General features: G+C 37.4%; 1 protein-coding gene across 1 annotated transcript in view; it reads left to right on the top strand.

Moving 5' to 3' along the window:
- The window catches only part of HMGCLL1 (3-hydroxymethyl-3-methylglutaryl-CoA lyase like 1), an 87973-nt gene that overhangs the window by 18738 nt on the left and 55189 nt on the right, over nt 1–14046 (top strand). Inside the window, exons 2-4 of the mRNA XM_037392498.1 lie at nt 7039–7116; nt 8114–8221; nt 13185–13280. Coding sequence (XP_037248395.1) covers nt 7039–7116; nt 8114–8221; nt 13185–13280 — 282 coding nt within the window. The remainder of the gene's footprint in view (nt 1–7038; nt 7117–8113; nt 8222–13184; nt 13281–14046) is intronic.

Here is a 14046-nt window from a genome sequence, read left to right as displayed (position 1 = left end):
CTATTATTCTTAATACAGCAACATTTTTTTTATAATCTCTGGAGCATTCCCTATAATACCATTTGTTACCTTTTGAACTGTCAGTTCATCAGAATTCTGCTCACTTGATTGAAATCTTTTTACAAAATATTAATTTCTAATTTCTAAGTAAAAATACCATTTTTTTCATAGTATTTCTTAGCTAATATTATTTGTACTTTATGACCTTTGTCTTTACCATTAATGTCTTCCTGGTAGACAGGATTAGATCAAACAACTGGCTACTCCAGCAGCTTAAGCATTTATAGTTTTGTTGAATTCCCCTGTGTTAAAAATCGTATTTCTTCTATTCTCATATGAATTACTTGGGTTTTGTTCTAAACGGCTCTGCAACAATTTAGTAAGTGTACTAGCAGATTATATTAGAATTGAATAATTAATGGAAATTACAGTAGAAATGTTAGAAATCCCTACAGTGAATTCCCAGTCAGTTCAGATAGCCTCCTGATACATATAAATCACTACTCTTTCATGAGCTCACACAAGACCTCTAATAAAAGTTTTAAGCACATTCAAATTAAATTTGAAGAGGTGGACTAAAGCAATACCTGTAGGTTTAATCCCCAGTATGAGAGACGTAGACATACCAGATCAGATCCAGCAAAAGGCCATGAAGATGATTAATGGATGGGAGCATCTGTCATATGAGGAGAGGCTGAGAGAGCTGAGTGTTTAGCCCAGAGAAAAGAAGGCGCAGGGGGATCTTACCAATATGTACAAATACCTAGTGGGGTGAATAAAGAAGACGAAGTCACTGATAGGACAAGAGGCAATGGGCACAAACTGAAGTACCATAAACTCCAAAGATCAGAAAAGTATTTTTTACTGTGAGGGTGGTCAACAGTGGAACAGGTTGCCCAGGAGTCTCCATCCTTGGAGATACTCCAGACCCAGCTGAACATGGTTCTCGGCTGCCTGGTTAAACTAGATGATCTCCAGAGGTCCCTTTTGACCTCAATGATTATTTGGTTTATTCCAGATAAGTTAACTCTGCATTTAATTTCATTCTGTCCTGGTTTCAGCTGGTGCAGTGCTATGTTTTGGATTTGGTGGGAGAACAATGTTGACAGTGCATGGATGTTTTTGGTTGTTCCTAGGTAATGTTTATACCAAGTCAAGGACTTCTTGGTTTCTCAGGCCCTGCAAGGGCGAGGGCTGGAGGGGCATGGGAAATTGGGAGGGAACACAGCTGACTGGAACTAGCCAAAGAGGTATTCCGTGCCATTGAATGTCATGCTTAGTATATAAGCTGGGGGAAGAAGGAAGGGGGGAATGTTTGGAGGGAGGTCATTTGTCTTCCCGAGTAACAGTTACATGTGACGGAGCCCTGCTTTTCTGGGGATGGCTGAACACCTGCCTGCCCATGGGAAGTGGTGAATGAATTCCTTGTTTTGCTTTGCTTGCATGTGTGGCTTTTGCTTTGTCAATTAAACTGTCATTATCTCAACCCAGGAGTTTTCTCACTTCTTCCAGTTCTCTCCCTCATCCTACCTTGGGGGGAGTGAGCAAGCAGCTGGGTGGGGCTTAGTCACCGTCTGGGCTTAAACCATGACATATTCTATAATGGTTTTCTTGTATTTTATGTTTTGCCCTCCTATGGATGATCTCCAGTTGATTGAATTATTTTTTGAAGTAGGAAGTCAAAATAGATAAAATATTTCTACTTATTAAGTGGCAAGCTACTGTTTTATATATAACATCCCTATTTATAGCCTAGGATTAGATTTGCCATTTAATTTTTTTTTTTTTGAGAGCACAGTGTTATTGACTGATGTTCAATTTGTTACTTGTTTTAATATCCTAGTCCTTTTCTATGGAACTGTTTAGTCAGGTACTATCTATCTTCTATTTTACAAAAATCTTTTTTTGAGGGTCAAAATTACTAAAATGGAGACATAAATTGCAAAGGAAATCATGCAAAAAATCTTTTAATTAGTTATTCAGCATCAGATACAATAGAGATAGGCCTAAGTGTTGTGTTATGAGTTGCTTTTATTGAAATGCATCATATTTATTTCTCTAGTGTGTCAGTGGAATTTTGAATTCTGGTCCTGCTGTCTAAAGCACTTGCAACTGCTTTGTTTCCGGTATTACTGTGTTATCATTCAGGACATGAATAGCAATGATACCATAAGAAAATAATTAATGAAAGCTTCACGAGGGCTGAGAGAGTTTTTTTGCTAGTTGTGGCCTGTTCCTGGCTTCTGCTTTTCCAGTTATCACATCAGCTACATACTGCAGAAGTTCTAGGATGAATACTCAGTTTATCTTTACTGATGGTTATTCACCAGGTGTGGCCCTCTGTTTTCCGAATATCTGTATATATCATCTGTTTTCCGAATATCTGTATATATTATTTATATCTCACAGGTGAAGCTTCTCCATTTTCCTTCTAGTTAACTTGTGGATGAGTACGTTTTATATCTTCCTTTCAGTAGCGTGAACCATATAAACAAGTGTCTGTAATACCACTTAAATCATTATTTGATTATGTACTAAGATTTGAATGTCTTCCTGTTTATTTCCTCTATGTCTTACAAAGTTTAGAGACATCTACATGTTCAGAAGATTGACCATTGTTTTATTTGTTCTCTCATTTGTATCGTTTATCTCAGAGCCTTCTCCCAGTTTTTGGACATTTGTCCATGTCACTGCACGTATACACAGAGTTATGATGCCACCTCCCTGCTGATCCTTGCTTAAAACTGCTCTCCTGAGTAATTCCTCCTTGTACAAGATGGACCTACCTTTGTTCAGTTGTCCTCTGTGCCAGAACACCACCTTGTGGAAAAGGAAAGCAGAGCTTCATCTTTACTTGTATAGAAAGACTGAAAAGTCCTGAACCTCCAGATTCTTCTCTCTTACTTTTGGGTCCTTTCAGTTACTTTTGAGCAGCTCAGGGTAATATTTGCCAGTGCTATTAGTGCCCATATGAATGAGCTGCATGGAATAAAAATCAGAGGCTGAAGGAACCTCAGCACCTTTACTAAAAGTAGTGATGCAGTGAAGATTATACTGCTTTAATTAAAGGTTGCTAGGATTTTCTATAATAAACTTGAATTTTCAGCTATTTATAGCTCAGGGAAAATGTTCCCATACAGAAATTTGGCATTCCGTCTCTCAAGCTGAATGGTATGGTTTTCCTTTTTCTAATTTTTTAAAAAAGACTCTTTGGCTACATTCTGTTTTGAGGGAAGTAATTTTTTGTGGTTTTATATGCTTTTTGTTCTCCCTTGGCAAGGCTTGATACATGGAAAAAACAAATTTTCCAGGCTCTTAGTCTTTTATGTCAGCTATTTCCTTTTTGATATTTCAAACATTGTACTTTGGTAGTCATTATTTTTAACAGAGCCACTATATAATTCAATAAGCAGTCACCTCTAAGTATCTACCATAACTACTTTTTATACTTAAATACCTAAAAATACTTACTATAATACAATTTATTAAATACATTTTTTCTGAAACAATTTACCTGACATGTTTAGTGTTTAATGTAAGTAAGAACCTTCTGTAAGGTTCACCTCTTTGGCATTCTCTTAAAATATAACAACTATTTTTCATTTTTCTATTGATTTCTATTTATGGGGTTTTTTGTTACTTGTAGACCATTTAATGCCATACTTGAAGGTGTCGAAAGTCTCATAAGTTTGTCTCATTGGATCTGAAAATCTTTCCTTTTACCTAAGAGGATGGTGCACATTTGGAATCCTCCAGTTAGAGTTTGGGAACTCGATCCCTCAATTCATGAAGCCCAAGACCTGGTTAAGGTCTAATGCCATCCAGATAGTAAATAGAGAAGTGTTTAAACTCTGCATAAGGTCTTAAAGACTTCCCTCTGTTCTGTGGATTTGAAGCTTGTCTAGTCAATGCAGATGTGACTGGTGGCCCAGGTGACTTCTTCAGCTGTGTTTTGAGTGATGTCCAAATATTCTGCAAGTGTGACACTGTGACTAGAAGACTTCCCAAGCATGCAGGGAGTCTTTTTTTCTTCCCAACAACATTGTCAATTCATTCATAGGACAAGTGAGGTTAAAGTGAAGAGGTACTGCTTTAGTCCTCTGATTCAACTTGGGACACAGAATGAAAAAATGCTAGTTATCTTAGCAGAAGATGGTACGTGTACTCTTACAGTCTCTTAATTTATTTCTGAATTTTATTCAGTGATTATGCACTGTAAAATGCATAAATAGTACAAAGAGTCCTGAACTTTAAGTATTCTGCCTTCCTTTTACTTGTTTGTTACCTGGACTTCAGCAATGCAGCATGAGAGAAATTACTAGTTATGTTGGGGATAAGGATGGTCAGAACAGAATTTGTGAGCTGAGTAAGAAATTGGCTGAGAAGGAAATGAGAGAGAATGTTGAAAGCAGATTCATTAGTACAAAGAGGCGTTGCTGGTGGAGTTCCTCAGGTCTTTTTTAAAAAACTTGTTTCTTCTATAGCACTAACTCAAATTTTTTTGAGAGAGTATATGTTTGTGTTAAAATAAAGTAATCATGTTAATCCAAATGTAATCCAAATGTTTTCACCAGAAAATACCAAGTTGGTAAGATCTGATGATGATAGAAAGACACGATACATCATCAGTACCACACTGGATGCCATACAATAGGACCTGAGTGACCTTGAAGACAGGAGCAATCAATGCACTATGGATGAAATGATGAAATTCAAGGCAAAGGAACACTTTTCTGGACTCAGAGCCAAGATGTTTACTTTAAGCCATTAGTTCATCAGCTCGAAGAGTGTAAGGATTTGTCTGTAGTATTGCCTGGAGTTTCCACTGCGTGGCCCTTGTGAGAGTCGTCCAGTACATGGCTCTCAGTATCACGTTCAAGAATAGTGAATTCAAGTTGGGACTGACCAGTGGACAGGAAGGCTTGTAGAGAAGATCAGGGGCTGAGAGACCCGCACTATGGCTCAAAGAGATTGTGTGCCTGTAACATCACAGAGATTAAAAATCAATATTGAATGCCTTTCTGCAATGTCCCTTCAAAACTTCTGTCCCTTACAAAATCCAAGGGTTGCAGACATCCACTGAGTGGCTGTACGAATGGCTACTGCACATGCTATAGCTGTGCGAACTGTTCTGCAAAGACAGGTACAGTGCTTTGATTTCAGCAAAAGTTTTATCACAGTAGGAACTGAATAGGATTTACAGGATTTGGCCTAGAAATTGGACATTTTTGCCACCAAAGTTTTGTAGACTTTTTTTCATACTCTAAATTAAGCTTCAGTTCACATAATCTATTTCAGCTCCTTTATATTTCCAGTCACAGCCTTACTCATAATGCAGCTGTGGCATTTGTCTAACAAGAAGGATCTGATATTCGTGAAAGAACCCAGATTTATGCCCGTAGTGCTGAAGCAGTGCCATATTTGTGAAAATAACTTAAGAGAAACAATATGCAGCAGATGTGAAGGTAAAACCTTCACATTTAAGTAGGTTTATACTGTCAGCGAGTGTGGGCTTAGCACAGCCTGACAGAGCTTTAACTTACCAGATGTTCCACGTGATCAAATAGATACTGTACAGCTGTTTCCCATTCTTTTTACTGGGCTCAGATAAATACACAGTAAATGCTCTGAAATATGTTGATTGTATATTGGCTATTGCTGCAGAGAACTTACTTTTATCCATGGGCACTGAGAATGTGGGGAGAAACCAAAGGTGCTGTAGGAATGCTCATTTTCCATTACTGTGAGGAGAAATTAGCAGCCGTTTGGTTGAAACAATCCTAATGATACTGGCCAGGGAGGCATGAAAAATGGGTTTTCCATCTGGTTATGGATGATGTGAGATTAGTGGCTGTATTTACACGCTGCAGAAGTGACTTCTGGTCTCTGGGTGAGCTGTGACTGCTGCGGGCAGGAGCTGTCCCCGTGGGCTGGCACTGTCATCCTTCCAGAGGCATTTAATTCTGGGGGGAGATGGTGGGTGCAGCAGGAGCAGCCAGCCTGCAGGCAGCTCGCACTTACCCCAGCGTGGGCTTTCAACGCTGGCATGGAGACACTGGGTTGCATTCTGTACTCAGTGTGATACATAAAACAGGGTGTCTCCAGAGCTCCTGGTGAGGCTGCCTTTGTCCCTCCTGTCCGCTCCACTGGGCACAGGCAGTGTGCCCCAAGTTGGCCATTTGATGTGTTTTTAAAGACACACAGCTTTTGGGGGTCAGTCCAAGCAACGGCTCTGAACTGTTTCAGGACTTAAAAGGCCCAGGTTACGTTAACTGCCGCACCTGTCAACTTGATTCAAGAACGGAGCAGCTAAATAATAAAGAAGGAAGTTTCATTTCCCTTCACCTGCTTTTCTGCTCGTTTCTCCTTCCTCTCCTTCCAACTCCCCATGCTCTCCTTAGCCCTTTGACCTTACTGCTGCCTTCCTTCCCTCCTGTCACCATAAGCCTCCTGCCTTTCCAGAGCTGCTCTTACACCAGCAAAATTCTTCTTCTTGTCTACCAGGGGCCTTCCTTGTTCTGCTTTAAATCCTTCTTTGAAACCTTCATCTTCAGGCAGAAGAATTACTTTCATCTTTCATTAATAATCTCTTCAACATTTCTTGACTGCTCTGGTCTTTTCAGATTTATAGCCTAGTCTTGCAAACATTTACAGAGAAGTAACTGTTCAGTTAAATTGAGAACATTCAGTTAGAAGTTTGGAGGACTGGATTGTTCATTGGGAAGCTTTTTGAAATGGGAATATTTCTCACTCTGTAAAACACAATGTTCATTTATGGTTTTATGTACATTTTTATAATAAACATTTGTGGCCTCAGAGGAGCAGTGGAACATGCATGCGGATAACTTCTGCTTTTAACTTTTATTCCCTAATTCAAGGTGTGGAACATGTTCGCACAGATTTTTAAAGGCTGTGGGCAAATTTAATGCTGACAATATGACTTTATACCCAGAGTCATAGGAAAGGACAAGTACAAGCTGTGCTTTTGATCTTGGTGACCCTTATTGTTTTGTATTTCAGTATTGATTTTTATTTCAGGAATCTCAAGCATCTGGACTGCCTGAGTACATAAAGATTGTGGAAGTTGGGCCAAGGGATGGGTTACAAAATGAAAAGGTAATTTTTCTTTCTTTTTTTTTTTTTTTTTGTGTGTGTGTGTTTTGACTTGGTTGTCAGTGTTATTTTCATTGTGTAAAACAACTACATCCTGCTGATTATGCTTCTTCCATTTGTTACTATAAATATATTTATTTTCATATTAATAACTGTTTTGTGTATTAGAAGTAGATTACTATTTAGCCAGATGTTAAATCATACAATTTCTTTCTATACTTGGTTAACTAGCCTTTCTGTTACTCAACTACCATTTATTTTTCTGGAATTTGTCTTGTCAGTCAATAATATTCTGTCATGACATAACTGGTTAACACCATGAAGCACTGGCTATCTTGATAATACATGTTTATGCTACAACTGCTACTATAGTAGGAATAGTACAATAGGTTTTGTCATACTTCGTGCTGAACAGGCATGGAAAAAAAAGCAGTTGCTCTTTTGATATTACTGTTTGCCTGAAGGGTGATAGGGAAGCATGGAAGATTGGAAGAGACTATGTAAAATGGGGTACATATATCAAAACAGTCATCTGTTTCCACAAACAGGAGAATAAGCTTACATATATTGTTGTTACTAACATAAAGATGTTAGTAGTATTAACAGAATGGAATTACTCTGTCTCAGCTATGGAGGTTTTTGCCTCCCTTTTTTCTCTGGTTGGGCTATCTTGTGTTACTGTTTCCTTTGTTACTTCTTTGCTTGGTTGCTGTTTGATTACTAACGATTAGTGAGGCCAGATCTATAACCCGTTACACAGAAGTGCTTCCTCATTCTTTTGTGGTAGACAAAAAATGAAGTAGGATCACGTATACTGCTTGGTGCTTTCCTTATGCAGTAGCTTCCTACTGTTAGGAAACAGTATAGTTAGACTATAATGTATGAGTATAGTTCCTTATTTAAAAAAAAAATACTATTGATTACGTATTGAGAAATTTCACTTACAAACGTTTCTTACCACATGAAGTTACTTCACTATAGTATGTCTCCATGTCCATAGGTGATAGTCCCAACGGATATCAAAATTGAGTTAATCAACCGGCTTTCCAAAACAGGCCTGCCTGCAATAGAAGTGACCAGTTTTGTTTCATCCAAATGGGTGCCTCAGGTATGTAAAATCATCACCATTCAGAACTGTTTTAATTCAAATGCCATTCCATGTAGTGGAGTTTTCCAGTAGTATAGCCTAATTATAGACACAAATGGAACAGAAATGATGTTGTTTGTTTGTAAAATTGGGTGCTGTTGTCAGACACTATTTATGCAGTTTTTAAAGTTCTATGCTTTTGTTTAGGTCAGCTGACACTGGGCTAATTATTAAGAAGTAGTCAAAATTGAAGAAAAGCCAATAAGCTGTGCAGAAAGCTGGTTAAGTCCGTAACTCAGCAGCAGCAAGAACAAGTTGTTCCAGGAGGGAAGGGGAGCAGGAAGCCAAGCATGGTAACAAGGGGAGCAGAGGTTGTAGCCTTGTTGACTGAAGGGCAGTCCAACAGTCTGGACTGCTCCAACAGAGCAGAACAAGTGAGGGTAACCAGGGCAGCCAAGAGTCCACGTACTCAGGTGAGTCCGCAGTGATGCAGCAGGTGCGAGGTTAAGCCAGGAGTTGTCTGGGAGACATGGTTAGGTTCTATCAGTAAGATCAAGAATGGGCTCAGTTGCTGCTGTGCAGCTGCACTGTTTCTCAGGCAGAGAGGAAACGAGAAAGTGTCTCAGCTCAAGCTGTGAAGTTGAGTGAAAAGGGAGGGTAGGCCACTTTAAGACTATTTAACAAAGCTGTCGGGGGGAGCCTCTGCTGATTTGCTTTCCAGCTTTTATTGATGAGCTCCAAGGCTGATTGAGGCTTCTAAAGTTGCTGTCTTCTTGTCAATGAGCTGGCCTTGAGTGCAGCCACCTGAACTCTTAGGAGGGGAAAACTCCAGGCCCTGATCAACAGAAATACTAGGAGTACAATTTGCCATGATTACTGCATAGGGTGTGAGAAATCTTAGTATTTTTCTTGCTCTCCAAACATAAACAATTTAATGGGAGATTCCCAGTTTGCCCCTTGCAGCATGATGGTAGAAGCTTGTATGGGTGTGTATGTGCAAGGGACAGCAGTAAATGAGGAGTGAGAGAATTGGTCATAGGATGCTGAGTGGGGAAAAGAGGTGTAGGGATGATAGATCAGCATCATGAGTAAAGGGCAACTGGGGTATAGGATGATGAATGTAGACATGATAAAGATTTGAGAATACGAAGCAGTTGGGATGCAGGGTACTGGGTATCACTAGATGAAGAGCAGTGGGACTGATCTCTGGGGAGCAGTCAGGGTAGCGGGGACTTCTTGTGGAAGCCACACCACTTCAGAGACGTAGAATCAGGGCAGGAAAACCTAGATGCACAGAGGTGGTGCAAACTGGGTAAACTCAGGAGTGCTCCCCAGCACCAAACCAAGGGAATAGACTCCCCAGGCCTGGTGGTGGTGTGGAGTGTCATGGGAACTTGGCACTTCCCTGAAGCCAAACACCATTTTTTAATGTCTGCTGCACTTGATACATGTCTGTCTATCTATCCACCATGCAGTCCTCCTTTTCCAAACACGTAACACAAACACACACACACAGAAAAATACTTGCTTGCATGTTGAAGGATTCTAGTTATGCAGAGATGTTGCAGATTCTATCCTGATTTTGCATTTGCTCACAAAGGAGCAGTGACCTTTTTCAGTTAATAATACAGAGAAAATTCTTTACAGTTAATGTTGTACTGTGGAACGGATGCAAAGAAAGTACTTCTGCATTTTATTTTGCTCTTTGTTTATTTAAACATTCAGTTGTAACTAAAGATTTGGAGTGGTCACACATCATTAATATAATTAAATGTTGTTCCTACCTCTTTTCTACTGTTCTGAGAATAGTCATCATGTGAAAAAGAAAGGTAGCGTGTCTTTTTTTCTTTTTCTTTAAATGAAATGTCATTTTCTGCATTTGGAGGTGCAGATCTAGCACTCTGTCAGCAGTCATACTGGGTTTTGATGAATTGTAATAATTTGCTTATTATTTTTCCAAAATCAGTTTTTACATTTGTTACAGTTCAGCAGAAATCCTAGCCTTTCTGAAGTCAGCAGTAAAACTACATTGGCATCAGTGCCAGGTTTTCATTTGTGATTTAACACCGCAAATTCAGGCTGAGTCCTGAAGTACACTATGTAGCTCCTGTTTGTGCAAATTCAGTTGTCCCCTGCAAAGTAAGGAAATAAGTCAATACTTGTCTGTATCATTTAAACTGATTTTCAAGAAGCTATGTACTTGTTTGCACAGAAGCATTTTGAGTACTTGTCTGTTTAGTAAGGACCACAGTAGTTATTTTCAGAGTAAAACATGAAATACTTCAATTTTTAACATTGCTTGTTGCACATCTTCTGTCCAGATGTATATGAAGTTTGTCCATTTTAAACTGAGAATGCATCCTGGGCCTGGACGGTGTTCCAGGCTTTCCTCTGCGAAAAACGTAGTACAGTCATACTTTTTCTTATTCATGAGTTAGCAGAGCAAACTGTACATACTCGGAGGGACTTTATTTCAGTATTCTCAGGATCACCAGGGAAGGGTCTAAAGGAGGGATAATAGGAAAGGGGAAGAAAACAGCAACAATGCAGAATTTCTTTGCAAATTTGTCAATACAGGGGCAGTGATACTGTGTCCGTTAAAAGTGACTAGCTAAGTTTTTCCAAATGCCATCAAACTTTGGCAGTTACAGCAACAGAGAATAATGTAGGTTTTTAAACATTAGAAGGAAGAGTCTAAAGCAAGGGTGGATTTCTTCTTTTCTTGTGTAATTATTTCCTTTTCCTGTGAGCCATTAGGAGTACCAAATTTAGCACAGGTTTGTCAGTTTTGGAAAAAATGAACAATCCCTTCTTATCTCAAATTCATGTCTGAATATTTTATTTTAATGGCTTAATTTGTGTTTAAATGTTTTTTTATTTAAAAAATAAGATTGTGTTGCTTTGATAAGGAGTGCAGTCTTGACTTTGTCTTTTCTTTGCTCCTTTTTTCTTTTCATAGGTCATGGGAATAGAATTCATGGTTATGTTTAGATCACTCATTCGCTTACTTTTTTTAGTATTTTAAAGCTCTTTTATGGCTTCCCATCCACTGTTTTTTTTGGCAAAGATTTTTTTACTGAAAAAAACTAAAAGGAAAAGTTCCACAGTAGCAAGGTGCCATGTAAAACAGGATCCCACACCTATAACCTAAACAGCCAAAAATTATAAATACCTATCATTAGAAAGCTTATTTTTAAAGAAATTTGGAAAAGAAATATTTTATTAAAATTTAAAATCTTATAACATGCAATATGTGTTAAAATGGGATTTTACTTACAGTAAAAATAGTAACGGGACAGATGTAATATATATAATATTATTTGGATCTGGCAGCTTTATACTAGTTGAAAAAGTGTCATTTTGGTTTTCTAGTATATGTTAAGTCAGGCTATAATTTTAAAGTGTGGAATTAGTTCCAGCATTTGCCATTTAATTAATCATTTGGTTTCAAACAGCCTCCCTTGCCCTGAGAAATGTAGATACTATTTATATTAAATTAAGGAATGAAAAATAGTTCTTAAAAAACTAAGGCATTAACAAATGGGTTTTTTGTGAGGTTATTAGATATGTTAGGTGGTCACACTGTTTTAATTTATGTAAAAGCAATTATAAAAAGTTGCTTTGTGCCATCACTTGTTTCCTGATGAGAAATTAGTTGTGTCTGGCTATAGGACACTTTTCATACCATACATCCATTTCCTTATAAATACGTGTTGGGCTTACATTTGAGGAGGTGCACATGCATTTTTCTGATACTTTTAATCCATTCATCTTCATAGTAGGAAACCATATTCTGTCATAGTGACAGAATGATTCCAGGTTGCTAGTAGTATTGTCACTTAATAATCTGGTATAATTTAATATCATGTTTTTAGAATTTGTGTTACTTCAAAGGTATCAATAAAGTATCCTTCGAAGATAAGGAGTAATGAAAGCTTTGTAGTTCATATATCTTGCTATTCCTCAAATGACTTTTCATCAGTGTGGAAAGAATCAGAAATCCAATTTAATATTGTTTGCTTGGAAGGTTTGCTATTATGAGAGCTGATTTTAAGAGCATTTAAAATACATTATTCATTTGTTAAAACTCAAAATCTAAGAAATTAAATGTTTTATTAACTGCATTGTATTCAGGCATGCAAAACATTAAAAAATAAACTAATTTTGCTTCCAGTTCTTTCAAGAAAATATGCTTTTCTAAATAATCTACAGTTCATTATGTGAATAAGTCTTTGATATGTCTTCTTGATCAGTACATGAAGTACATTTAATTTTGAGTGAGAAAAGTGTAAGGATATCTTAAAAAGGCGGTTTTTAGTTTTGGGTTTTTTTGTGAGAGGAAACTAAGGGGAACAAATGCTTGAGGACAGTAATGGTCTTTTGACCTTTCCTATAATAAAGAAGTATTTTCTTTTTTGGCAGAAAATTCTAAGTATATTACAATGTTACACTATGCAGAGAACTGGATTTTGCTGTATTTTTAAGCATAGACTTGTGGTTAGTCTTTACAAATACGCTGATTGCAGTTTTGAATAATTTAGGTTCACTTATGCTTAAGATTATGAAGTTGTATTTATAAGAGTGCTGAAGTTTTCAAGATTTGGATGGTTTTAAAATGTCAGTTATTCTGTGATTTCCACCTGTTGAGTCCGCTGAAGTAAGTTTAAGGTTTTAGTAACAGTTGATGATCGTCATGATCACAAATCTATCAATTTATGATGCAAAATATGTTTTTACAGATACACACAGAAAGAAACACCATAGGAATCTTAGCCCCAATTCTATATTCATATAGAGCTGGAAAGCATGCTACTCAAATAGTCAAAAGTTAAGAAAACCATTGATTTAACTCTTTTGTTGTTTCATTTTTTGTGTGAACTGTATACCTAATGAAGGCAAAAACACAGTCTTAAGACGATTTCTGCTTAGCTATATACAATCAGAAAATAACTGCTGATTAATACAAATTATTTATATATTTTAGATGGCAGATCACAAAGAAGTAATGAGGGGCATTGAGCGACAACCTGGAGTCCAATACCCTGTCCTCACACCTAATCTTCAAGGTTTTCATTCAGCTGTAAGTACCTTCATAGGTGTCCACAATTACCTCTTACATGTTTCAGCCACTTTCAGTTCAGTACCATAAATGAGCTATTTAATGTCATATAACCTGTGCTGTTAGAACCAAGCTATGGGGTTTTTTTAATTAAAGCTCTCAGTTTTCATTGTGAAAAATGGGCTAATTCATAGACTGATACTAAGCTCTCTATATTAATACTTTAATGGAAATATTGATCAAAAAGTCTTTGCAAGTTCCTATAAATGATGCTTGTGTGTAGTAAGACAGACAGTTCCTTCTCCTTTGACTTTTCTGCACTAGAGAAATTTCTGAAGAATGTCTTATTGGAAAGTCATTAAAAAGAACGAGGAAAGAGTCATTTAAATGAAAATGCTTTATAGGAATGTATTAGATTTCTTAAATTCTGCATTTCATTTTGGTAGGGTTTGAAAGTTCAAATTTTTTCAGTTCATACTAAATAAATATTCAAAATTATAGATTTGAAGCACTTGAAGTGCTTGGGCTTGCAAAAATGGAGCAGTTCAGTCATCTTAAAACTTACACATTGATAGTCAAGTCTTTACATGTTTTTGTTTTCTGAAAAGTTTTTTGCTTCTGTGCTTTTGGCTTGATATAGGACAAGCCATATTTGGGGCTTGGTGGGTGTTTGTGGTGTAATCTGTCATGCAGTTTGTATACTGTATATGCAATTTCCATTAAAACAGAATCCTGTACATAGGCGAGTTAACTATCAATAGTCAGTTTTATAGTGCCACAACCGTGT

Source organism: Falco rusticolus, chromosome 6, assembly GCF_015220075.1.
Source record: "Falco rusticolus isolate bFalRus1 chromosome 6, bFalRus1.pri, whole genome shotgun sequence".
Taxonomy (NCBI): Eukaryota; Metazoa; Chordata; class Aves; order Falconiformes; family Falconidae; genus Falco; species Falco rusticolus.
Note: the sequence above shows the minus strand (reverse complement) of the source record. Positions and strands in the feature narration are given on the sequence as shown.